General features: G+C 39.0%; 1 protein-coding gene across 10 annotated transcripts in view; it reads left to right on the forward strand.

Moving 5' to 3' along the window:
• Positions 1-25,803, forward strand: part of HEATR5B (HEAT repeat containing 5B) — a 102,708-nt gene extending 76,905 nt beyond the window's left edge. For 4 of the 10 annotated variants that reach the window (XM_063789145.1, XM_515406.7, XM_054677776.2 and 1 more), the window contains 9 exons: positions 992-1,229; positions 2,525-2,779; positions 4,071-4,198; positions 6,144-6,288; positions 7,258-7,524; positions 9,019-9,246; positions 16,051-16,202; positions 17,990-18,203; positions 25,020-25,803. In XM_063789145.1, coding sequence (XP_063645215.1) covers positions 992-1,229; positions 2,525-2,779; positions 4,071-4,198; positions 6,144-6,288; positions 7,258-7,524; positions 9,019-9,246; positions 16,051-16,202; positions 17,990-18,203; positions 25,020-25,324 — 1,932 coding nt within the window. In that variant the 3' untranslated portion in view covers positions 25,325-25,803. Of the gene's footprint in view, positions 1-991; positions 1,230-1,794; positions 2,066-2,524; positions 2,780-4,070; positions 4,199-6,143; positions 6,289-7,257; positions 7,525-9,018; positions 9,247-16,050; positions 16,203-17,989; positions 18,204-20,334; positions 21,224-25,019 lie in introns of those variants that run through there. The other 6 variants (XM_009442290.5, XM_063789144.1, XM_054677774.2 and 3 more) reach the window with 6 other exon arrangements.
• Positions 25,804-26,006: the final 203 nt, after the last annotated feature.

Here is a 26,006-nt window from a genome sequence, read left to right on the forward strand (position 1 = left end):
TTGTCTAATAAGTCTAGGAAGGTGGAGGCAGAAACAGAATTATACCCTGTGGCAAAAAAAAAAAAAAGTGGGGGCGGGGGGTGCTTTGTAAAGTAGAATGAGGGAAGCCAGAAAAAACTCTGAGAAGGCTACTCAAGGAACATGCCATCAGAGGAATAGTCAGAAGTCAGATCAGTTTTTTTAGAAAAATGTCTCCAAGGCAAATGGAATTATTCTTTTGTGTTTATCAGGAAATCATGGAGTTGTATATACTTTTTTTTTTCTTTTTTTGAGACAGGATCTCAAATCTGGTGCCCAGGCTGGAATGCAGTGGCACGATCATAGCTCACTGGAACCTTGAACTCCTGGGCTCAAGCGATCCTTCTGCCTTAGCCTCCCAAGTAGCTGGGACTACAGGCATGTGCTGCCATGCCTGGCTAGCATTTTTGTTATTTTTTGTAGAGATAGGGTCTTGCTATGTTACCCAGGCTGGTCTTGACCTCCTGGCTTCAAGTGATTCTCAGCCTCTCCAAGTGCTGGGATTATAGGCATGAGCCACTGCACCTGATCAAAGTATATACTTTCTTTTTTTTTTTTTTTTTTTGAGACAGAGTCTCACTTTGTCACCAGGCTGGAGTGCAGCGGCGCGATCTCGGCTCACTGCAACCTCCGCCTCCCTGGTTCAAGCGATTCCCCTGCCTCAGCCTCTGGAGTAGCTAGGACTACAGGTGCCTGCCACCATGCCCGGCTAATTTTTGTATTTTTCGTAGAGACAGGGTTTCACTATGTTGGCCAGGATGGTCTCAATCTCTTGACCTCATGATCTACCCACCTTAGCCTCCCAAAGTCCTGGGATTACAGGTGTGAGCCACCGCACCCGGCCAAAGTGTATACTTTCTAATATCTATACCCAGTTATCTTTGATGATTTACCTGTATTTTTATAATAACTTAAAATACCTTATTTTTTTTTCTTATGCCTTACTATTTTGTCCTCACAAATATCATATTAGGTATATGTGGTTGCTATGAATATTAAAAAGGAAGCAGAGTCAAAACCAAAAAGAGCAATTAAAAATACTGACGATGATGATGACGACTGTGGGACCATCGATGAACTGCCACCAGATAGTTTAATAACACTGGTACAACCTGAACTACCCACACTCAGTCGCCTGTGGTTAGCAGCATTAAAAGATTATGCACTCTTGACTTTACCAGCCGAATTTTCTAGTCAGCTTCCTCCAGATGGTGAGTATTACATTCTGAGTTTTACTTTTATGGAGTTCAAAGTAGTAGTTAAACAAAATAGAGACGGTATAGACTAGCAACAACAGTTGCTATAGTAACAGTTTAAATTTCTGTGGCTTAAGTTTGATGTTGTCTCAGTTAGAATAGGTACTCTATATTGAATTTGTAGATAGAAGATATAGAGCTTTTTTTGTTGGCTGAAGCAAACATATTAGCAAGCACTGTTACAATAATAGCTGTATGAGCTAGGGTATTCTAAATAGCTATGGATAACAAGTCATTATGCATAACCATAGATGTATATTGCTGTACTGTTCAATGTGTGTATTTTCATATTCTATTTCAGATTTCTAGTGTGCCAATAAATTATGTTCCTAAAGTGCTTTGCAAATTGTACTTTAGTTTTCTTATCAAAATCAGTGTAGAAATCATCAACATTTTTTTCTGTTTAGAAAGTGTGTTATTAGTTCCTACTAGAAGAACCCATTCTCCTTCCTATATATTAATGATAAGAATAATGGAGTTCCCCCGCCCCCTTTTTTCCTTTCTTAATCCATCATAACAGCAAGGAGTGATGAGGAAGTCCTCAGTGTTAGTAGAGGAAACAACAGGAGGTGGAGAGGAATAGCAGAAGAAGAAAGAAACAGAGGGAAGAAACAGAGTTCCCTGGTTGTGATAGAAAGAGAAGATGATAGGGTTTTAGGAGCCACTGGCAACAATGAAGAGGTAAATTCTGTGACAACAGGGTAAGAAAAGGTAAGAATACTTAGTGACATCAGCAGTAGCAGAGGAAAGGCTGGAAAACTAGTATCAGTGAGGAAGAGACAGGTATTCCAGTTCATCAGCTACAGAAAAGGGGTTACTTTTGGTGGCTTTATAAAGAGGAGAAGCCCTTTGGCTAGATTTCTCTTTTGTATGTAACAGGTATTTTTGTTAGTGGTTCATAAATGAGCGAACATGTATAATAGTAATATTTTGGCCGGGTGCAGTGGCACATGCCTGTAATCCCAGCACTTTGGGAGGCTGAGGCGGGTGGATTGAGAGTTTGAGACCAGCCTGGCCAGCATGGTGAAACCCCATCTCTACTAAAAATACAAAAAATTAGCTGGGCATTGCGGCGCACGTCTGTAGTCCCAGCTTCTGAGGAGGCTGAGGCAGGAGAATTGCTTGAACCCAGCAGGAGGAGGTTGCAGTGAGCCAAGATCGCACCATTGCACTCCAGCCTGGGCGACAGAGCGAGACTTGGTCTCAAAAAAAAAAAAGTAATGTTTTTAATTGATTTGATTGCTTTACAGGTGGAGCATTTTATACCCCTGAAACTATTGATACAGCTAGACTTCACTATCGGAATTCCTGGGCCCCAATTCTCCATGCGGTGGCACTTTGGTTAAATAGCACAGGATTTACGTGCTCGGAGTCTACAGAAGCAGCAGCAATATCTGGTTTACAAAAACGTTCTACATCTGTCAATTTAAACCAGGCATCAGGAGCAATGGGTAGTGCTAAATCTTTGCCAGAAATTAACAAAGACAGAATGCATCTGATTTTAGGTAGGTCTGTCATATTAATATATTTCAAGATTATCACTTCTGAAAATTCGTATCTTTCATTTTAAAGCTATGGAAAGATTTTGTACAGTATAGCACAGTTCAGAGAAGGAAAAGTGAAAGGATTTTTCACCTCACCTTATAAATTGTTAATTGAATTTTTAACCTAGAAATTAAATTATTAAAAACTACTGAAACTACTTAACTGTCATGCTCATTCACACAGCAATATCGAACAATTTTCAGTAAAAAAACTTAATATGTTTTTTATTCAACAACAGGTTTTCTTTTTACTTGGCACTTAACCAATTATCCCATTAAGAAAAAAATGTGTAAGAAGATTTCAGTGAATCCTAATGTAAAATTGCTTTATAAATGCTTTCTTTGTTTCTTGTTTTTTTGTTTTTTGTTTGAGACAGAGTTTCACTCTTGTTGCCCAGGCTGGAGTGCAGTGGCGCGATCTCGGCTCACCGCAACCTCCGCCTCCTGGGTTCAAGCGATTCTCCTGCCTCAGCCTCCCAAGTAGCTGGGATTATGGGCATGTGCCACCATGCCCGGGTAATTTTGTATTTTTAGTTGAGGTGGGGTTTCTCCATGTTGGTCAGGCTGGTCTCGAACTCCTGACCTCAGGTGATCCACCCACCTCGGCTGGGTGCTGGGATTACAGGTATGAGCCACTGCGCCCAGCTATAGATGCTTTTTTAACATTTAAGAATTTATACATTGTAATGAAGCTTTTAGTGATCTTATGTTTTCTGGGAGTGAAAAGGAACACAATAAGGTGTAATTATCGGATTCATCAGTAGATCTGGTAAGTGAAAATGTGAAAAACTTCCAAAACAATGACTTTACCCTTATGTAAATTAAAAGCAGTTGTTTACTATGATACCCATTGTGCCTCTATAACTTGCCATTTAAAAACTTTGTATGCATGAAAAATTATTTGGCTACCATTTAATGAAAAGCAATTTTATAATGTTTGTAAATTTATTTTCTTAATGTATTATTTTAAAAGTCCTAGAAATAAAAACTTAATATCTTCATAATCAACCTGATGGCATGGGAATTCCTTCTTTCACACATAGCTAATTTGAATATTAACCTAATTGCAAAACTACAACCTTATGTTGAGTTTGGCTGTTTACCTTGGAAACCATTTTGAACTCTACTTTAAGGTATTAATAAATACATGTTAAGGTAATCTGTAAAAACATAAATAGAGAAGAAATAGGGGATCAAACAACATAAAGTGTTTTATAAGTGAAAAAACATGTTTTTATTTTGTGCATTTCAGGTGTGAGTATACAGTTTCTTTGTTCCCCTAGACCTGAGGAGCCCATTGAACACGTTACAGCATGCCTGCAGGCCTTACATACCTTGCTAGACTCCCCTTATGCTCGAGTCCATATTGCAGAAGATCAGGTACAGTGTATTGCTATGATAGATACTTGTGTGGGTTTTTTTTGAGTATTGCTTTACAATGGAAAAAAGGATGGATTTTTTTTCTGTATTGGATCCTATTTTAACATGATATGAATACACTGAGTCCCTGTATTTATTCACCCAGTTACTTTTACTCTGTGCCTGGTCTGCCCCAAACATGGTTTGAGGTTATAGATAGTGAAAGCAGTTTCACTGTGCCTGAATTAGGAGATAAGTACAGTGTGGTAAGTGCTATTTTAGTGCATGTAAAGCTGCAATTAGAATAGAGAGGAGGAGCCCTATGTTGTGATAGGAAAGCAAAGGATGGTTTCTCAGAGTGGGCAATGGTTGAATCAAATCTTCAAGAGGAATTAGTGAGGCAACACATGTGGGACGGGTTTTCCTCTCAGAAAGAATAGCAAATACAAACACTAGGAGGCATGAGAGAACACGGCAAGTTCAAGGGCATAGCCATTTACTATGGCCGATATGAATGGAACATGAGGTTGTTAGATGAGGCTGGACAACAAGGTGAAGACCAAATCATGAAGGTTTCTTGATGACATGTAAAAGAGTTTGAACCCTATCCTGAAAGTGATAGGGAATCATTAAAAATGTTTAAGTAGAGGAATGATGTAACTAACTTTATATTTCAGAAGGATCATTCTGTCAACCCGTAGAGGTAGGTTGGTTTGTAAGAGATGGGAAGGGAGACAGGGAGGCCAGTTCTGAGGCTTTTTTCATAATTCCAGAGAAATGAGAACACTAGCCTAGGAAGGCTGAATAAAGGAAGAAGAAAGAGGACCAAGATTGGAAGCTTGAGGATAAATAGCATTTAAAAATTGAGAAGAAGGAAAAAAATCAACAGTGGAAACTACTAGAGAAGTTTCAGGAGAAGCAAAAGAGAACAGAGTTATCAAAGACAAGGGAGGAGTTTCAAGAAGGGTAGACAGAGTCTCAAAAGAAAGAATCGAGTAAATAAGCGCAGAAATGAGTCTAGAGGAGGCTATTGGTGATCTCCCGCAGAGGATTGTTTGAGGTGACCAGTAGCCAGATAGTAGAAGATCAAGGAGTGAATAAGAGAGTAAAGGAAGTGGAAGCATCTAGGCTGGGAAAGGAAGGAGCCAGATACATAGAGGAGGACATGGGGTAGATAAAAGGATCTGGAGGCTTTGGGAATAGTGCAGGGGGGACATGTGATAAGAAAGACTTGAGCATTGTCATTATACTGACAAGAGTAGCCTAACTAGAGAGAGAAGTTGAAAACATACGAGATATGATCAGAGTCCTTGAAGAATCCCTAGGAAGTCAAATAGGTTAGGATAGGAGCACATAAGGAAAGATTAACCTCAGATTAAGCCTCACATAAGAGGCTGAACACATGATCTTAAGGAAAGAGGTAAAGGTGGCTTTGGTTGCAGTTAAGTCTTTTCCCCCTCTTTGAAATTTCATTTAGGTTCATTGGATGGATTTGGTGTGGAAGATTGTGAGTAAGAAGCTTAAAGTGGGTGGCGAAAGTTTGTAGTAGTTGCTGAAGTGAATAGAAGAGGAACTCACCAGAGATTTCTACAATCTGTGGTAGGCAGAGGTTGTAGAAATTCTTGGATATTCAGGTCAGGTTAGAAATTGTAAATTTTAGCAGCACTGGACTCTACAATACTATTTAGTTCAATTATTTTCTTCCAATAGGAGAATGATCATCTTTGAATATAAAGTGCATTTAAATATGTAAATAATAAATCGTTTGTTGCTTGAAAATACATCGGGGTAAAATGTGACCATTTCTCAAGATTTTTACAATGTTCTTATTTGTTACGTAGTCCTATATTTTAATTTTAGCTACCTGATTTCTTTTTTTACATAGGTATTTTCTCAGATTTTAACAATATAAATTTATTCTTCGAGATTGAAATTACTTAACTGTATTTGTATTTATTTGTATTAGTTGATAGGTGTTGAGTTGCTGAGTGTTTTGCACCGCCTCCTATTGACCTGGAATCCATCATCTGTCCAGCTGTTGGTTACTGGAGTTGTACAACAGATAGTAAGAGCTGCTCAGGATTATTTGCAAGAGAAAAGAAACACTCTAAGTAAGCACTAGAAATTACACTAACTTGAAGTAAATCTTATTTTATACTCTGATTTTTAAAATATTAACACCAGGACATATTTCTATAGTTCTTATTTTATTTTTTAGAGACAGGGTCTCATTCGGTCACCCAAGCTGGAGCGCAATGATGTGATTATAGTTCAGTGTAGTCTGTAACTCCTGGGCTTAGGATCCTCCTGCCTTAGCCTTCTGAGTAGCTGAGACTATAGGCACACTCCATCAAGTCCAGCTAATTTTTTTTTTTTTTTTTTTTTTGTGCGGGCGGGACAGTCTTACTCTCAAGAGCCCAGGCTGGAGTGCAGTGGTGCAATCTCGGCTTACTGCAGCCTCAAACTCCCAGGATCAGGTGATCTTCCCACCTCAGCCTCCATAGTACCTGGGTTTACAGACACACTCCACAATGCCCAGCTAATTTTTGTATTTTTAGTGGAGACAGGGTTTTGCCATGTTAGGCTGGTCTTGAACTCCTGAGCCCAAGTGATCCGTCCATCTCAGCATCCCAAAGTGCTGAGATTACACGTTTGAGCCACGGCACCTGGCCAGAAGTTATTAATTAAAAAAAGAATTAATCATACATTTAGAAGATTTGAAATTGATTGTATTTTCATTAGAAAGGACCGAATGAAATTGCTGAGAGTCGACTATTTTTCACCTTTTGTCAGTTTCATCTGGTTCAACCTAACATATGTGTTATTCCTATTACAAAATATATACCCAATAAAAATACCTGATAAAGATTTTCCAAGTGAAAAATGAACTGTCTGTTACCTTTAAGGACAGATCAATGCACAGATTCTAGGGAGGCAGAGAATTATACAGAGAAAGACGTGTGACATTATTTGACATTTGCTTATAAATTCTTCTGAAGGAATTTCCTAAATATACTTGTTGTGTTGTTTTACGTACTTTTTTTTGGCTGGAAATTTCACCAAATTATCTTTTACCTCAGATGAAGATGATATGGAAAAAGAGGCCTGTACCGTATTGGGAGAAGGAGGTGACAGCGGTGGTCTCATTCCTGGAAAATCTCTTGTGTTTGCAACTATGGAGCTGCTGATGTTCATTTTAGTACGGCATATGCCACATCTCAGTACCAAGGTGTCAGACTCTCCAAGTCACATAGCCACTAAAACTCGACTATCAGAAGAAAGTGCTCGTTTGGTGGCAGCCACAGTTACCATACTCTCTGATTTACCATCCCTTTGTTCACCCGCTGGTACGGTATTGATCAGTATTTGGAAATGCATTATATTACAGTAGACAAAGATGAGCTTGCCTTTGATTTTAAGCACTGTTATAACCCAGTTTCCTCTTAAATCTCAAGTGAAAAATAAGAAGCTGGTCTTTTTTTAAGGTTTTGTCTACCTTTAGGAGCCTATGAAGATTAAAGATTCAGAAAGTCACAAACCTAAGGTGCTCTTTTCAGATGTGTTTCAAATAAGACATGGAACTACAGGTTGGGGAAAGACAGTGTCAGCAGATAGACATAAAGTGGAATAACTAAACTCTATTTTCCAATCTGGTTGCCACTCTTGAGTAACACTGAAAAACTCAAGGCCAGGTACGGTGGCTCATGCCTATAATCCCAGCACTTTGGGAGGCTGAGGCAGGTGGATCACCTGAGCTCAGGAGTTCCTGACCAGCTTGACCAACATGGTGAAATGCCATCTCTACTAAAAATGCAAAAATATTAGCTGGGCGTGGTGGTGCATGCCTGTAATCCCAGCTACTCAGGAAGCTGAGGCAGGGGAACCACTTGAACCCAGGAGGCAGAGGCTGCAGTGAGCCAAGATCGCGCCATTGCACTCCAGCCTCAGCGACAGAGCAAGACTCTCAAAAAAAAAAAAAAGAAAGAAAAAGAAAAACTCCGAAGAATGTCAGAGGAGACTTTTTCTTTTTAAAGCTCATCAGCTGTTGTTAGTGTTAGTGTATTTTATGTGTGGCTCAAGACAATTCCTCTTCCAGTGAGGCTCAGGGAAGCCAAAAGATTAGACATTCCTGATCTGGAAGGTAAAAATGGTATCAGATAAGGAGATAAATTTCAGCTCAACACACGGAAGACCTTTCTACCTCCTAGAGTTACCCTACATATGTGAAAATAATGAATTCTCCATCTTTGGAGTTTTGCAAGCAGAGGCTACAATGGCTGCAGGTCAGAGTGGTGAAGGTATTTTTTCCTTTTGTGGGAGGTTGAATTTTCATGACCTAGAATTTTCAGTTACAAATTCTAGGATTATTTCATTTCTTCTTTCCTTGCCCCAGTAGTCCTTTTACTTTCCTGGTCTGATTAGGTTGACTTTAGTAGACTGAGGATTGATTACATGTCTTACAATTGCTATAAAACTCCTGAAGTTACTCAGATGCTTCCCACAGTATCTGGTGTGTTTTTTTCCTGTTTTTCTGTCTTCCTTTTTCATTTTCATTACACAGGGCATGAAATATTAAATAGGTGAAGTATTAGAAGTAATAAAAATAAGGCTAGCTGGAAAAAGAAAGAAAATACCAATTCTGTCTTTGAAATAATATGACACTTTCTTATTTTCTTTTTCAAACATTGAATTATAGTAGTAGTAATACAGTAAATTTTGTATAAAGTCAAGGAAAAAAACAATATTAAACCACAATCAAATGCAAAAAATACAAGCAATGGAAACAACTATAATATGGGAACTGAATAGTTATGAGGTAATCTGATTTGTTTTTCTTTCAGGATGTATGACAATCCTGCCCACAATTCTGTTCTTAATCGCAAGAATATTGAAAGACACAGCAATAAAGTCTGCAGATAATCAGGTTCCTCCACCAGTCAGTGCAGCTCTTCAAGGGATTAAAAGTATTGTGACACTTTCAATGGCCAAAACTGAGGCTGGCGTTCAAAAACAATGGACAGCTCTGATTCGTAGCACGCTTGCTTGCATCCTGGAATATTCTCAACCAGGTAACCTATCAGTTTTAAACGTTTTAGTTAGTTAGGATATGTGTTCCCTAAGTAATGAATTAGTTGAATAAGCTTATCAGAAAACTGCTGTATAACAATGAATCATCTCAGAGAGGTATGTTAGTCATATCTTTCAGATGTGAACTTTAATACTCTTTTCTGGATTGTTGACTCTAAATGCCCTTGTGTTAATAGTTATAAACATGTTGGGGCCAGGCGTGGTGGCCCACGCCTGTAATCCCAGCATTTTGGGAGGCCAAGGTGGGCAGATACCTGAGGTCAGGAGTTTGAGACCAGCCTGATTAACACGGTGAAACCCCGTCTCTACTAAAAATACAGAATTAGCCGGGCATGGTGGCACATGCCTGTAATCCCAGCTACTTGGGAGGCTGAGGCAGGAGAATTGCTTGAACCCGGGAGTTGGAGGTTGCGGTGAGCCAAGATCACACCACTGCACTCCAGGCTCAGCAAAAAACAGAGTTTTTTGAAACTCTGTCTCAAAAAAAATATATATATATAAATATACTGGGAGGTTTTTTGTTTTTTGGGGTTTTTGTTTGTTTTGTTTTTTTGAGACAAAGTCTCGCTCCGTCACCCAGACTGTAGTGCAGTGGCGTGATCTCAGCCCACTGCAACCTCCGCCTCCCGGGTTCAAGTGATTCTCCTGCCTCAGCCTCCTGAGTAGCTGGGATTACAGACGCCTGCCAACACACCCAGTTAATTTTTGCATTTTTAATAAAAGACGTGGTTTCACCGTGTTGGTCAGGCTGGTCTCAAACTCCTGATCTCATGATCTGCCCGCCTTGGCCTCCCAAAGTTGCTAGGATTACAGACGTGAGCTACTGCACCCAGCCAGGAGGTTTTAAATATATACATGTATATCTCTCTCCAGAATTTTTTTTTTTTTGAGACAGGGTCTCACTGTGTCGCCCAGTCTGGAGTTCACTGGCACGATCTCAGCTCACTGCAACCTTTGCCTCCCAGATTCAAGTGATTCTCATGCCTCAGCCTCCCAAGTAGCTGGGACTACAGGTGTGCGCCACCATGCCTGGCTAACTTGTGTATTTTTTGGTAGAGACGGGGTTTCACCATGTTGGCCAGGCTGATCTCAAACTCCTGACCTCAAGTGATCTGGCTGCCTCAGCCTCACAGGTTGCTGGGATTACAGGCATGAGCCACTGTGCCCGGCCTCTCTCCAGAATTTACATGTGTTAATATATTTATGTTTTCTTCAAGTTGTTGTTTTACAATAAAAATAATAAAACAGGAGAGAAAATTGAAGTACCTGTCACTACTCCATTGTACCCCCACATGGAACTACATGTTGATATTATGTTTTTTCGGGTGTTTTTGTTTTTCTGTTTTTTGAGATGGCGTCTCGCTCTGTTGCCAAGGCTGGAGTGCAGTGGCGCAATCTTGGCTCACCACAACCTCCGCCTCCCAGGTCCCAGTTCAAGCAATTCTCCTGCCTCAGCCTCCTGAGTAGCTGGGATTACAGGCACGCACCACCACGCCCAGCTAATTTTTGTATTTTTAGTAGAGACGGGGTTTCACCATGTTGGCCAGCCTGGTCTTGAACTCCTGACCTCGTGATCCTCCTGCCTCGGCCTCCCAAAGTGCTGGGATTACGGGTGTGAGCCACCACACTCGGCCTGATATTATGTTTTTTCTTAGAAATATCTATCTATATAAATAAGTATGTTTTCTATATGAGTATGTGTCAGTTATATTAAATATATATTTATATATGTGTTATATAGAGAGTAAGATAACTATGAGCAATATATATTTGTTTTAAAATTTACATAAATAATGTCATGTCATTCTGTGACTCAACAATAACTTTTTTTACATCTGTTAATGTGAATATATAAAACTCTCATTTAACTCCTATATAGTTTCTGTCATATGTTTTTATCAATTATTATTCATTTCCCTGTCAATGATATTTTTGTTGTTTCTAATTTATCCCAGTTACAAAGATTGCTGCAGTTAACATCCTTACAAATTTCTCATGCACGTGTGCTGTGAGAGATTTTCTAGGATGTACACCTAGAAGTAGAATCGATGGTACATTTCAATGTCATCAGACATTGCCAAATTGACCTCCAACATAGCTACGTGAATTTACGCTCTCACCAGCAGAGCATGATAATCTGTATTTTCCCACATTCTCACCAGTATTTGATATTGTTAGACTTTTTAATTTTGCTGTGTTTGGTAAAATATACTGTCTTATGGTTTTAATTTGCATTGCTCATTTTCTTAGTAAGCATTAACATTTTTCATGTCTATGTTTAATTTTTGGTGAAATGCTTACATTTTTGTGTTTTTCTTCTGATTGACTTTTTATTTCAAGGTTTATTTCTTTTGTAAAGAAAATATAAAATAACTGAAAACAAAGAATAGTAAAGAAAGATTTGTCATCTCACCTATTAAAACATTTCCACATTATCTAAAACTGTGGAGTAGGCCCAAGAATCAGTGGAACAGAACAGATTGCTTTGAAACAGACATTCATCCACATGAGAATGTAATATATGATAAAATATAATATATGATAAAAGCACATTGGTTAGCTGTTTGAGAAATAAATTTCATTTAGGCTCTCATATCATTAATCAAAACAAGTACCAGATAAAATAATAACATAAAATGTTTTAAACAGGAAAACAAAGAAAATATAGGTGAATGTTTTATGTTAGAATGGCAGAGGACTGGCCGGCGTGGTGGCTCACGCCTGTAATCCCAGGACTTTGGGAGGCCAAGGCGGGTGGATCACGAGGTCAGGAGATCGAGACCGTCCTGGCTAACACAGGGAAACCCCGTCTCTACTAAAAATACAAAAAATTAGCTGGGCGTGGTGGTGGGCGCCTGTAGTCCCAGCTGCTTGGGAGGCTGAGGCAGGAGAATGGCATGAACCTGGGTGGCGGAGGTTGCAGTGAGCCGAGATCGCACCACTGCACTCCAGCCTGGGCTACAGAGCGAGACTCTGTCTCAAAAAAAAAAAAAAGAATGGCAGAGGACTAACTGTAAGTCAAGGAAAGATGTCGCAGAGGACAATTTTACTGTTTCGGTCTATATAGAAATTAGATGGGGTGTGGTGGCTCATGCCTATAATCCCAGCCCTTTGGGAGGCTGAGACAGGTAGATCACTTGACCAGAGGAGTTTGTGACCATTCTGGGCAATATAGTGAGACCCTGTCTCTACAAAATAAAAAATAAATAATTAGCTGGGCATGGTGGCACACACATGTGGTCCCAGCTATTTGGGAGGCTGAGGCAGAAGGATCACTTGAGTTCGAGAAATCAAGCCTGTAGTGAGCCATGATGGTGCCACTGCACTCTGGTCTGGGTGAGAGAGTGAGACCCTATCTCAAAACAAACAAACAAACAAAAAAATTAACTTCTACCCATCAAAACACCTTACATTAAATGGTAGATGAAAAAAAGACAGCTGAAAAACTGACAATATTTATGTCTGTGTTGATATCATTAATATACAAAGAGTTCTTAGAAAAAATTCACTTACTAACCAATAGGTGAAAGAAGAAAGAGGCCAAACGCAGTGGCTTACGTGTGAATCCCAGCACTTTAGGAGGTCAAGGTGGGTTGATCACTTGAGGTCAGGAGTTCGAGACCAGCCTCAGTGGTGAAACCCCGTTTCTACTAAAAATACAAAAATTAGGCCAAGCACGGTGGCTCACTCCTGTAATCCCAGCACTTCGGGAGGCTGAGGCGGGTGGATCACCTGAGGTCAGGAGTTCAAGACCAGCCTGACCAACATGGAGAAACCCTGTCTCTACTAAAAATACAAAATTAGCTGGGCGTGGTGGCACATGCCTGTAATCCCAGCTACTCAGGAGGCTGAGGCAGGAGAATCTCTTGAATCCAGGGATGCAGAGGTTGCGGTGAGCCGAAATCACGCCATTGCACTCCATCCTGGGCAACAAGAGCAAAACTCTGCCTCAAAAAAAAAAAAAAAAAAAAATACAAAAATTAGCCAGGCATGGTGGCAGGCGCCTGTAATTCCAGCTACTTGGGAGGCCAAGGTGGGAGGATTGCTTGAACTCAGGAGGCAGAGGTTGCAGTGAGCTGAGATCGCACCATTGCCCTCAAGCTTGGGCGAGATTCCATTTCAAAAAAAAAAAGAAAGAAAGAAAAGAACACAGCTGTATCAAAGAAAATAGATACAGCTACAGGTGTCCGCCACCGTTCCTGGCTAGTTTTTGTATTTTTAGTAGAGATGGGGTTTTGCCATGTTGGCCAGGCTGGCTTCGAACTCCTGACCTCAGGTGATCCCCCCACCTCGGCCTCCCAAAGTGTTGGGATTTATTTACAGGCATGAGCCACTGTACCCGGCCCATAATTTTTTTTTTAATTCAGTGGGTCCCTTACTGTTACTTCAATGTGGCCCCATTATTTCTTGAGCACTTCCATACTTTCTAGCCCCAAGATGTAGCAGACTGAGTATTTCCCCCTCACTGTTCTAGAATCAGCCCCTTCTCCAAAAGCCTTGATTCCTTTTAGTAGAAAAATCATATTTAGATGCCCAATCTTCTTAAAATCACAATTTAAAAATAAAATGGGGCCGGACACCTTGGTTTATACCTATAATCCCAGCACTTTGGGAGGCCAAGGTGGGAGGGTTGCTTTAGGCCAGAAGTTCGAGACTTTCCTGGGCAATATGGTAAGACGCTGTCTCTATAAAAAAATTTTAAATTCAGCTGGACATGGTGGTGCATGCCTGTAGTCCCACCTCCTCGGGCGGCTGAGGTGGGAGGGTTGCTTGAGCCCAGGAGTTCAAGGCTGCAGTGAGTTATGATCATGGCACTGCACTCCAGCTCTTTCTCGGGGGAAAAAAGAAAAAAAATTAATTTTTAAAAAATGAATATAAAATAATTTTTGATAAAAAATTGCTTGCAGCATTGCCAACTCTGAGTAAGAGATTATATTCTACGTAAAATAAATTTCCTATGATGGGGTTTTCAGGGTTTTTTTGTTTTAGGTTTTTTGTTTGTTTGTTTTTGAGACAGGGTCTCACTCTGTCACCCAGGCTGGAGTGTGGTGGCATGAACGCAGCTCACTGCCACCTTAACCTCTAGGGCTAAAGTGATCCTCGTGCCTCAGCCTCCCAGGTAGCTGGGACTGCAGGCATGCACCACCAAGCCTGGCTAATTTTTTCGTTTTTTGTAGAGACAGCGTCTCAGCATATTGCCCAGGCTAGTCTTGAATTCCTGAGCTCAAGCAGTCCTCCCAATTCAGTTTCCCAAAGTGCTGGGATTACAGGAGTGAGCTGCCTAGTCTGGGTGGGTTCTCAGGTTTTTAACATTCGTGACTCAGGTTATTATAAATTGATTAAATCCTTCAAATTTTACATCTCTTTCGTTTGTTTTTTTGTTTGTTTGTTTTGAGACTGAGTCTCACTCTGTCACCCAGGCTGGAGTGCAGTGGTGCAATCTTGGCTCACTGCAACCTCTGCCTCCCGGATCCAAGCGATTCTGTAGCCTCAGCCTCCCAAATAGCTGAGATTACAGGCGTGCGCCACCATGCCCAGCTAATTTTTGTATTTTTAGTAGAAATGAGGTTTCACCATGTTGTCCAGTCTGTTCTAGAAATCCCAAAGTGCTGGAATTACAGGCATGAGCCACCACACCCAGCCGACATCTCTTTTTTTAAACTTTATTTCTTTACATTAAGTTAATGGACTTTTTCTAGACTATTGTTCTTAACCCTTTATTCCATATTACAAAAAGCTGGTACCCTTATTATGAGATAATGTTAGCATGTCACATGTATATGTTTGTAATCCTTCTAAAGTACTGATTATCACTGGGTATTTACAGTTGCCAAAATAGGTCAAATTTACACAAAAGGTAGGGATCAGTTTTACTGAAGAAATGATAATCACAAAATGTTTGGAACTCGTATTTTATATGTTCAGAAATATTGTTCTTTAGAATAAATGTTCATATTTCTAGTATTTCTAATTACGTACTGTATTTCTGTTCAAGTTGTATCTATTCCTGAATAAATGTAATGGCAAGAAATTCCTTAAAATTCTTAGAACACTGTCTTCAGGAAATTGTCCAAGTTTTTTTTTTTTTTTTTTGAGACAGAGTTTCGCTTTTGTTGCCCAGGCTGGAGTACAATGACACAATCTTGGCTCACTGCAACCTCCACCTCCCCGGTACAAGCGATTCTCCTGCCTCAGCCTCCCAAGTAGCTGGGATTACAAGCATGCACCACCATGCCCAGCTAATTTTGTGGTCAGGCTGGTCTCGAACTCCCAACCTCAGGTGGTCCGCCTGCCTCGGCCTCCCAAAGTGCTGGGATTACAGGTGTGAGCCACTGCACCCAACCGATTTTTTTAATGGTTATATGGAATTTACAGGTTTTCATATTTACTAAATTGAAAGGAGATATCACTTAAAAATGTACTCTGGATTTTAAAATTAGTTAGAATATTTTATAATAATTTAGCATTAAATATAACTGCATACATTTAACGTTATACATTGAACTTCTTACAGTTGTCTGTGGACTGTATTAGATTAAGGCAAGTACTACTGTAAATGTTGTGGGGAGAGAGAGATGATTGTTCAAGATTAAAATTCTGGCCAGGCACAGTGGCTGACACCTGTAATCCCAGCACTTTGGGAGGCCAAGGCAGGAGGATCACTTGAGCTCAGGAGTTCAAGACCAGCCTGGACAACATGGCAAGACAACGTCTCTCTCTACAAAAATAAATAAAATTCCAAAATGTTTTAGAAACAGCACACTTCTTTCATTTTTCATTTTCAGAAGACTCTGTACCTACACCTGATGAAGTAAGCATGCTAACAGCAATTGCACTCTTCCTGTGGTCTGCTAGTAATGAAATAATAGGAGTCCAGTCATTACAGAATGGCTGCATGAACAGATTTAAAAATGCATTAAATTCATGCGACCCATGGGTAAGTTACACGTTACACAGACATAGATAAAAACATTTCCCTTTATCAGGAAAATGTCAGATTGATTCATTAAAATATGTGATACATAATGAAAAGCTAAGTATTTGCACTATGGCTTTTAAATGGAAAAACTGAAACAAATCACTGGGTTTAAGCACTAGAACACATGTGTATGTTTATTCACATATGTAGAAATTCTTCAATATCTGAAATATTTGATTAACCCCAGGGCATACTGGTAGAGACAAGAGTCTATGATTATGTTTTCCAGTGTTTATTTAAATGACGCTAAGGACATTAAAGGAGAAGCTTATATTATTAGACGTTTTAATGAACCTGCTAGAAACTAGTTTGTCTAGAAAGTAAGATTTTTTATTTTACAATGTCAGAGTCTAAACTTGATTCTCAAGCCTGCTACACGTCAGATATTTTAAAAAGCAGAAACATTCTTGAAGACCAGGTGCAGTGGCTCACGCCTGTAATCCCAGCACTTTGGGAGGCCAAGGCAGGCAGATCCAGGAGGTCAGGAGTTCGAGACCAGCTTGTAGTGAAACCCCATCTCTACTGAAAATACAAAAAAAATAGCCAGGTGTGGTGGCATGCGCCTGTAATCCCAGCTACTTGGGAGGCTGAGGCAGGAGAATCACTTGAACCCAGGAGGTGGAGTGAGTTGAGATTGTGCCATTGCACTCCAGCCTGGGCAACAGTGTGAGACTCCGTCTCAAAAAAAAAAAAAAAAAAAAAGGAAACATTCTTGGACTCCAGTACTGTCTTTCCTGATTCTGAGTCTCCAGATAGGTGGCTCCAGGATCTGTATATTTAAAATGTTCTTCAGGTTTTTCTTGTGTCTAGCCAGATTTAGCCACTTGTATTCTACCAAAGCACTGAAATGGTTTTCTTCCACTCTGTCCCATATATTGGTGGGACTTCCCTCCCTCTCTTCCTTCTTTCCTTCCTTCATTTTTTTAAAAAAGTGTTAATCTGAAGCCTTTCTAATACAAAGTGGAGCCAGTAAGACTTTATTTTCTAGGTCTGGAAACATTACATTGTTAACAGTCATTTCCAGGGAATCAAGTGGTTTTGAGATATCTAAGCAATGTATTTTTATAGCTTTGTTTCAGATCATTCAAATATTTAACCTTCCTTACTAAATATATTTGGTTAAAATGGGAGGGACAATTGTACATTAAAGGAAGAATTAAAAACAGAAGTGGGAATAACTGATTTCTAACTTATTTCACAGTATAAAAATATGGGAATTGGCCGGGCATGATGGCTCACACCTGTAATCCCAGCACTTTGGGAGGCCAAAGCGGGCAGATCACAAGGTCAGGAGATTGAGACCATCCTGACCAACATGGTGAAACCCCGTCTGTACTAAAAATACAAAAATTAGCTGGGTGTGGTGGTGCGCACCTGTAATCCCAGCTACTTGGGAGGCTGAGGCAGGAGAATCGCTTGAACCCGGGAGGCAGAGATTGCAGTGAGCCAAAATGGTGCCACTGCATTGTAGCCTGGCGACAGAGCGAGACTCCATCTCAAAAAAAATAAAAATAAAAATACAGGAATTGTATAAGCATGGTGATTTGGTCATTAAAATATATGAACATTTTTGACTAATTTTTGTCAGAAAATTCTATTCTACTCCATTTCTCTAAGTAGAAAATGTAATTTCCATTTTTGTCCTGCAGTATCACTTATTTTCAGTACATAATAAGATGCAATGTGATTGTAGAGCAAATAAGAACTATACACATGTTAATTGATAATATGTTCTTCTTATATAGGTTCAAGCCAAATGTTACCAGCTTCTCCTCTCAGTCTTCCAACATTCCAATCGTGCCCTTTCAACTCCTTATATTCATTCATTAGCTCCAATAGTGGTTGAAAAGCTAAAAGCTGTTGAAAGAAACAGACCAGCCAGTAACATAGAGCTTTTAGCAGTTCAAGAAGGAATAAAAGTTCTTGAAACATTGGTTGCTCTTGGTGAAGAACAAAACAGTAAGTATATTCTTAGAAAAAGCTACTAGTTCAGAATGAAGATCTGTATTGTATATAAATTTTATTTGATATTAGAAACAGGCCTGCTGGGCGCGGTGGCTTACACTTTGGGAGTCCCAGCACTCTGGGAGGCCAAGGTGGGTGGATCACGAGGTCAAGAGATCGAGACCATCCTGGCCAACATAGTGAAACCTGATCTCTACTAATAATACAAAAATTAGCTGGGCGTGTGGTGCACACCTGCTGTCCCAGCTACTCGGGAGGCTGAAGCAGGAGAATCACTTGAACCCGGGAGTTGGAGGTTGCAGTGAGCCGAGATCGCGCCAGCGCACTCCAGCCTGGCAACAGAGCGAGACTCCATCTCAAAAAAAAAAGAAAAGAAAAAAAAAACAGGCCTTTGCTTCTGTTACATAATGTAGTGAGTTGATTTTTTTCTTTGTTTGTTTTTGAGCAGGAAGTTCAAATGAATTGCCAATGGCATTTCAACACAGCGATTTTTTTTTTTCTAGGAATGTATGCATCCCTTAAGATCTAGGAAAAATATAGATGTTTAATAGGGTTTTTTTTTCTTTTTTTTTAGACAGTCTTGCTCTGTCACCCAGGCTGGCATGCAATGGCACCATCTTGGCTCACTGCAACCTCCGCCTCCTGCACTGAAACAATCCTCCCACCTCGGCCTCCCGAGTAGCTGGGACTACAGGCACGTGCCACCATGCCTGGCTAATTTTTGTATTTTTTGTAGAGACAGGTTTTTGCCATGTTGCCCAGGTTAGTCTCTGACTCCTCCTGGACTCAAGCGATCCACCCGCCTTGGCCTTTCAAAGTGCTAGAATTATAGGTGTGAGCTACCGTGCCCATTTCATAGGGTTTTAAAATAATACATTCTAATCTTCATAATAGAGGTATAAAAGCTTTATAACAAATATAACCAGTTAAGTATTAATACCAAACATAATTATTAAAATATCTCAAAACTTGTTATTTAGAATTTTTTTTAATTTAATGAAAAACTACTGCATACATCCATTTAACCAGAGACTTATGCAGTTTAATGTATTTTCTTTATTCCCTTAATACTTAAGCTTTGATTTTATCACAATATTTGTCCTTCAAAATATGATTTTTAATTGTAGACAGACTGTACTTTTTAAACTAGTATCTTATGATTGAACATTAAGCTGTTTTTAATTTTTCAAGATCACAAATGAAGCTTTTTTTTTTTTTTTTGAAACAAAGTCTTGCCCAGGCTGGAGTGCTGTGGCACGATCTTGGCTCACCGCCACCTCCGCCTCTGAAGTTCAAGTGATTCTCCTGCCTCAGCCTCCTGAGTAGCTGGGATTACAGGCATGTGCCACAACGCCTGGCTTATTTTTGTATTTTGAGTAGAGATGGGGTTTCACCAACTTGGCCAAGTTGGTCTTGAACTCCTCACCTCAAGTAATCCACCTGCCTCAGCCTCCCAAAGTGCTCGGATTACAAGCGTGAGCCGCTGCACCTGGCCGAGATGAGCATCTTTATTCTTAAATTATTTCTGTCAGATTCCTAAGAGTGAAATTACTGGAGAGAAGGGAATGCACATTTTAATACTTTTAATTGGCCAGGGACAGTGGCTCATGCCTGTAATCCCAACACTTTGGGAGGCCAAGGCAAGCAGATCACTTGAGATCAGGAGTTTAAGACTAGCCTGGCAAACATGGTGGAACCCCATCTCTACTAAAAATACAAAAAATTGGCTGCACGCGGTGGCTCATGCCTGTAATCCCAGCACTTTGGGAGGCCAAGGCAGGCAGATCACCTGAGATCAGGAGTTCGAGACCAACCTGACCAATATGATGAAACCCTGTCTCTACTAAAAGTACAAAAATCAGCCAGGCCTCGTGGTATGCACCTGTAATCCCAGCTACTCGGGAGACTGGACGGGAGAATTGCTTGAACGCGGGAGGCGGAGGTTGCAGTGAGCTGAGATCACCCCACTGGGCTCCAGCCTGGGTGACAGAGCAAGACTCCATCTCAAAAAAAAGAAAAAAAGACTTTTAATCTATATTGTCAGATTGCTCTCCACCTACAAACTGTACCTGTTTTTTCTTTTCTGTTAAAAATTTTTTCCTCTTCTCTTAAAAACATTTCACAGAAAATTGGAAAAGTAGTGGAGATTTTCGAAAAGCGATTTCAATAGCTCCTCTATAAAATAATAATCCAGAACTATGCCAGTAGAAGAAAAGAATGCAGAGGAGAAAGTGGAAGAAAGGTTTATCTGATTTGATGATTAACTGGTTATAGAAGGCAAAAGAAAAGCAAGTATTACTATGTTGCATGAAAACAACATCAAAATTAGGAAAGTCAGAAAAGGCAGTGTTTGGAGAAGTTGATAAATTTAGTTGAAATTAGTAACAATATAGGTTATTTAGGGAAAAATTTTATGACTGACATGGCCTATGTTTGGCAAATCAAAATAACTTTATTTGTATTGTTATTTTACTAATTGTAAATTCCATAAAGATGAGGACTGAATCTTACTCACTTTGTAATCCCAGCACTAAGTTTTATTGCGTTCTAGTATTTAAAATATTTTTGAGTTGACTCTTGGGATCAATTCCTTTACAGGCACCCTAATTTGGAATTAAATTTAGCATGAGGACAGATAGGGAAGGGAACTTTTTTTTAAATTCTGTATTGTTTGATTTTTTTGACAGTAAGAATATATATATCATTTGTATAATTAAATATAGTTTAATAGCTAGTTAGGCTTTAGCAATGTCTTTGAAATAAATGACCCTTTTTCAGTTTAAGATATAAAACAACCAAAGCATTGTAATTTCAACTATCAACCAGACCAATTTGTAGCATTATTAATGAGGTGTAGCAATGATCAGCACCATTGGTCAGGTGTGGTGGCTCACGCCTGTAATGCCAACACTTGGGGATACCAAGGCAGGTGCATCACGAGTTCAGGAGTTCAGGACCAGCCTGGCCAATATGGTGAAACCCCGTCTCTACTGAAAAAAAAAAAAAAACAAAAAGCCAGGTGTGGTGGCACATGCCTGTAGTCCCAGCTACTCATGAGGGTGAGGCAGGAGAATCGCTTGAACCCAGGAGGCAGAGGTTGCAGTGAGCCGAGATCACACCACTGCACTCCAGCCTGGGCAACAGAGTGAGACTCTGTCTCAAAAAAAACAAAAACAAAAAAAGGCACCATTGTGATTTCTTCATTTTTTTAATGCACTGCTTCACTACTCAGATAACAGATGTTTTGTACTCTAACAAGACTTTTAAGAGGTAGAATAAGCAGTTTGCCTGTTTTTAAAATTAAAACTGAATCTAAGAATAAATGCCATAAAAAACCAAAGGCACACAAGTCTCATTAGTGAAATAAGATGACACTTATTAGGAGGATACCATCAAATAAATGAATGAATGTAAATCATATTAATTTGATGGCAACATTTTTATACTTCACTTCATATTTTACATAGTTACATGATTCCCGGAGGGTAAATTTTCAGCTTTTGAATTTAAGTCATTCAACTTTTTTCATCCCATTTACAGATGTTAATTTTGTTGTCAACTTTACAGTATCCGGTATAAGAATGGGCAGTATATGTTTTTTCACCCTGCATGACCAAAGTTATAAGCTAAAAATATTAGAATTATATTTGACTCCTTGTTCATCATCTTTATTGAATCTATTATTCAAATCTTGTCCCATCTCTTTCTGAAATTTCTCTAGGTTTCAAGAGAAACTTGCACCTTATTCTTATATCTAATCACCTCCTAAATAGATAACTATAATAGTTTTCCTAGCTGATATTCCCCATCAAATTTACCTAAAGTAATTTTATCTCTCCTTTGCTTAAGAATTTGGAAAAGTTTACTCTTCCCTTACAGCATCAAGTCTGAACATCTTTGCTTGCTTTTCAAAATATTTTTTCTGCTCCCCAACGTGTACCTACTAACCTGACCAGACCAGTTTCCTTTCTGTGCTCCTTTTAATCGCTTACATTGTTCATATTATTTTCACTTTCCTCAGTTGGTTTTCTCTTATTTTTTTCTTATACAAATCTATTAAACCTACATTAGATCTTTTCTTTGAGAAATATTGCCTAATTACTTAGCTCACTCCGATCTTACCCTTCATAGAATTTATTTGGTATTTGTAACCAACCAAATAAAATCCCAAAGTATTCCTCAGTTTCATGATTCTCTTGGTAAATTCTATACGGAAATGCTACCCACATTTTTTAGCACTTAGTGCTCTAATTGTTCTATGTGCTGTCTACTGTTTTCATTTAGATAATAAAAGAATCCAGGTAGAAACAAATTATGTAACATTTCCTATAATGCTTAGCATATTTCTAGATATTTGATGAATACTTAAATAACTTATATTTTTCCAGTTTTATATATATATATATATATATATATATATATATATATATTTTTTTTTTTTTTTTTTTTTTTTTTTTTTTTTTTTTGAGACAGAGTTTCACTCTTGTTGGCCAGGCTGGTCTCGAACTCCTGGCCTCAGGTGATCCACCCGCCTCAGCCTCCCAAAGTGCTGAGATTACAGGCGTGAGCCACTGCGTCCGGCCTCCAGTTATATTTTAAAATTGTTAAAACCAAAACCTTAATTTTCAACCTACTGTTGAAAACCTACTATTGAAACCTCTTCCGATTTAGCAAGCCAATATACTGAAGATAATTTTATATATATTTTATAATTCTCTATTTTTATTATGAAAGCCAGCTTTTATAATACTATTAACATTTTTTTTTTTTTGAAAGGGAGTCTCGCTTTGTCGCCCATGCTGGAGTGCAATGGCACGATCTCTGCTCGCTGAGACCTCTGCCTCCCAGGTTCAAGCGATTCTCCTGCCTCAGCCTCCAGAGTAACTGGGATTACAGGCATGTGCCACCACACCCAGCTAATATTTTTGGGTTTTTTTGTTTTGTTTTGTTTTGTTTTTTGAGACAGAGTTTCACTCTTGTTGCCCAGGCTGGAGTGCAATGGCACGATCTCGGCTCACCACAACCTCCGCCTTCCAGAGTCAAGCGATTCTCCTGCCTCAGCCTCCCTAGTAGCTGGGATTACAGGCATGCGCCACCATGCCCGGCTAATTTTGTATTTTTAGTAGAGATAGGGTTTCTCCATGTTGGTTAGGCTGGTCTCAAACTCCTGACCTCAGGTGATCCGTCTGCCTCGGCCTCCCAAAGTGCTAGGATTACAGGCATGAGCCACCGCGCCTAATCAAATTTTTTGGATACTTAGTAGAGACAGGGTTTCGCCCTGTTGGCCAGACTGGTCTCAAACTCCTGACCAGGGGATCCGCCCACCTTGGCCTCCCAAAGTGCTAGGATTACAGGCATGAGCCCACCGCGCCTACCCCTATAATACTATTAACATTCTACATGAGGGAAATTGAACTAAATCTAGAAGATTGGAGGATTTACCTGGGACTTTAAAAATAAGCTTTTTACCTCTTTTCTGAAAACTTAATATGGAAACAAATCCAATTAATTGGAAACTTCTGGGTAGTTGCCAAGAGAAAGAGTGTGTATGTTTATTCATTCAAAGCATAGTTACTGGATGCCTGTGTACCAGGTAGTGTTCTAGGCATTGAGAATTTCTCATGAAATAAAACAGGCAAAGGTCCCTGATCTCATGGAGCTTACATTTCTGGTAGGAAAACACAGACAATAAACACTTCTCGTCCCCTATACGTGTGTGTGTGTGTGTGTATATATATATGTATCTGTGTCTGTTATATGTAGACATGTATCTTTGTGCAATTTTATATAGTGATGATGGATATATCAATTTTAGATGTAGATATAACATCTATAGTTAGATGCAGGAATTGATAGGAGCTGTGAAGAAAAAAATACAGCAGGGAAAGAAAATAGGGAGTAAGGTCCAGGGTGGAACTGGGATTCTGGAAAGGCTTCACTGATTATTATCACTGTCCTTGCTGACATCAGTGAGTGTCACACATTCTCTACCAGATGCTTCCTCCTGCCTTACAATTGCGTCAGTTGTCATTCTACAAAAATTAACAGTAATTAAGGGGGAGAAAGCGTAATTCTCAATGTGATTATGAGATGTTATACACACACACAATTACATATAAAGGTTAATTGTTAAAAAAAAATCACCTTTAATGAAACTGATATCCCAGGATGGAGTTGTTAATATAAGTAAAGACAAAAGACTAACAAAAGGAGATGAAGCCTCCAAATAAATACTGTTTTAAGGACTTGGAATTTATATCAGTCGGACATAGGTTCTTGTTTTTTTAACCGTAAGCTTATGTATTCCCTTAGTTTTGAGGAATTTCCCCTCACTGTGAGTTTTGGGGGATGATGAAATAGGAAAAAAGTTGTATTGTATTTCTACTTAAAGAGGAAAGAAACAACTAGTGTTAGTTAAATAATGGTAAATAGATGCTTTTCAGGTTTCTGTTCCTCACTCCAATCTCCTGATTCTAGAATGCCTGTAAAAATTTTATAATCTTACTCTCAAGATACATTCTACCAGGTGGCAATTGTAAAGTGTTTTATTACTTTTTAACCTTTGGCCCATTTTTTTTTAAGTAAAGCAAATTAATATAAATGTAAAATATACAATATTAACAAACCTGGTTTCCAGCTTGGACATTTAGTAAATATTTAATATTAATTATGAGTTATTGAGGTCTAAAGTAGGCTGTGCATGTGTACTTATATTTTATTATGTTCAGTCTTCCATGGCAATTGCCTAGTTTTTAAAGTTTATTATAATCCTTATGTTTGTGATCTTTTTTCATACTTTATTATTTACAGGAGTCCAGCTACTTGCTCTTTTAGTTCCCACTTTGATATCTTACCTGCTGGATGAAAATTCTTTTGCCTCAGCAAGTTCAGCTTCCAAAGATCTTCATGAGTTTGCACTCCAGAATTTAATGCATATTGGACCTCTGTATCCACATGCTTTCAAGACAGTAATGGGGGCTGCTCCTGAGTTGAAAGTGCGTCTAGAAACTGCCGTTCGAGCAAGCCAAGCGAGCAAAGCTAAAGCGGCTGCCAGACAACCAGCCCCCGCCATACATTCTGCACCAACAATTAAGCTAAAAACAAGTTTTTTTTAATTTGTACTTTCATTTATTTGTATTTATGTTGTCAACTAGCCCCTAATTAGTGATGGCCACTGTATCATTCCAGGCTACCTATGAGTTCTGTTTTATTTGTATATTGGTATTATAGTGCTTCCAAGTAGGTTAAGTGAAATAATGCTCACACCACTTATTGATTTTTAAGGAGTGATTTTTTTTATCATGTGGTGAATATGTTTTCATTTTCCTCCTAATAATGTTTCTCTTTTGTTAACTTATTTATTTTTCAAACACTGAGCCATAGTCTTAAATTTAAATGCTAAAATCAATTGTATCATGTAGTCGGGCAGCCTATTGATATTGTCGGGAAAAAAATGGGTCAGAACTCAGCATCTGTCATGAAAAAAATCAATTGAAAAACAAGCAGATTTTAAATTCTGAAGTAATCAGAATAATGGAAAGTGTCTGTTTTGTGGTGTATATACTATGAATAAAATCACAGCATTTTCTAAGCATTTCCCAAAATGTCCTTATCTTTCTGATGGATCTTTTAGCTTTCATATCAAATTACTAAATTATGCTATGTATATTTTAGTTGTTAACAGAATTAAAATTCTCATTTAAAGGTTCACTAAAATGTTTAAATGTAATATAATATTCTGCTTTTTTTAATGGCTATAATTTGGCTTCAGTTATGTTTTGTAATTACAGAACCTCA

The sequence above is a fragment of the Pan troglodytes genome, chromosome 12 (assembly GCF_028858775.2).
Source record: "Pan troglodytes isolate AG18354 chromosome 12, NHGRI_mPanTro3-v2.0_pri, whole genome shotgun sequence".
NCBI lineage: Eukaryota > Metazoa > Chordata > Mammalia > Primates > Hominidae > Pan > Pan troglodytes.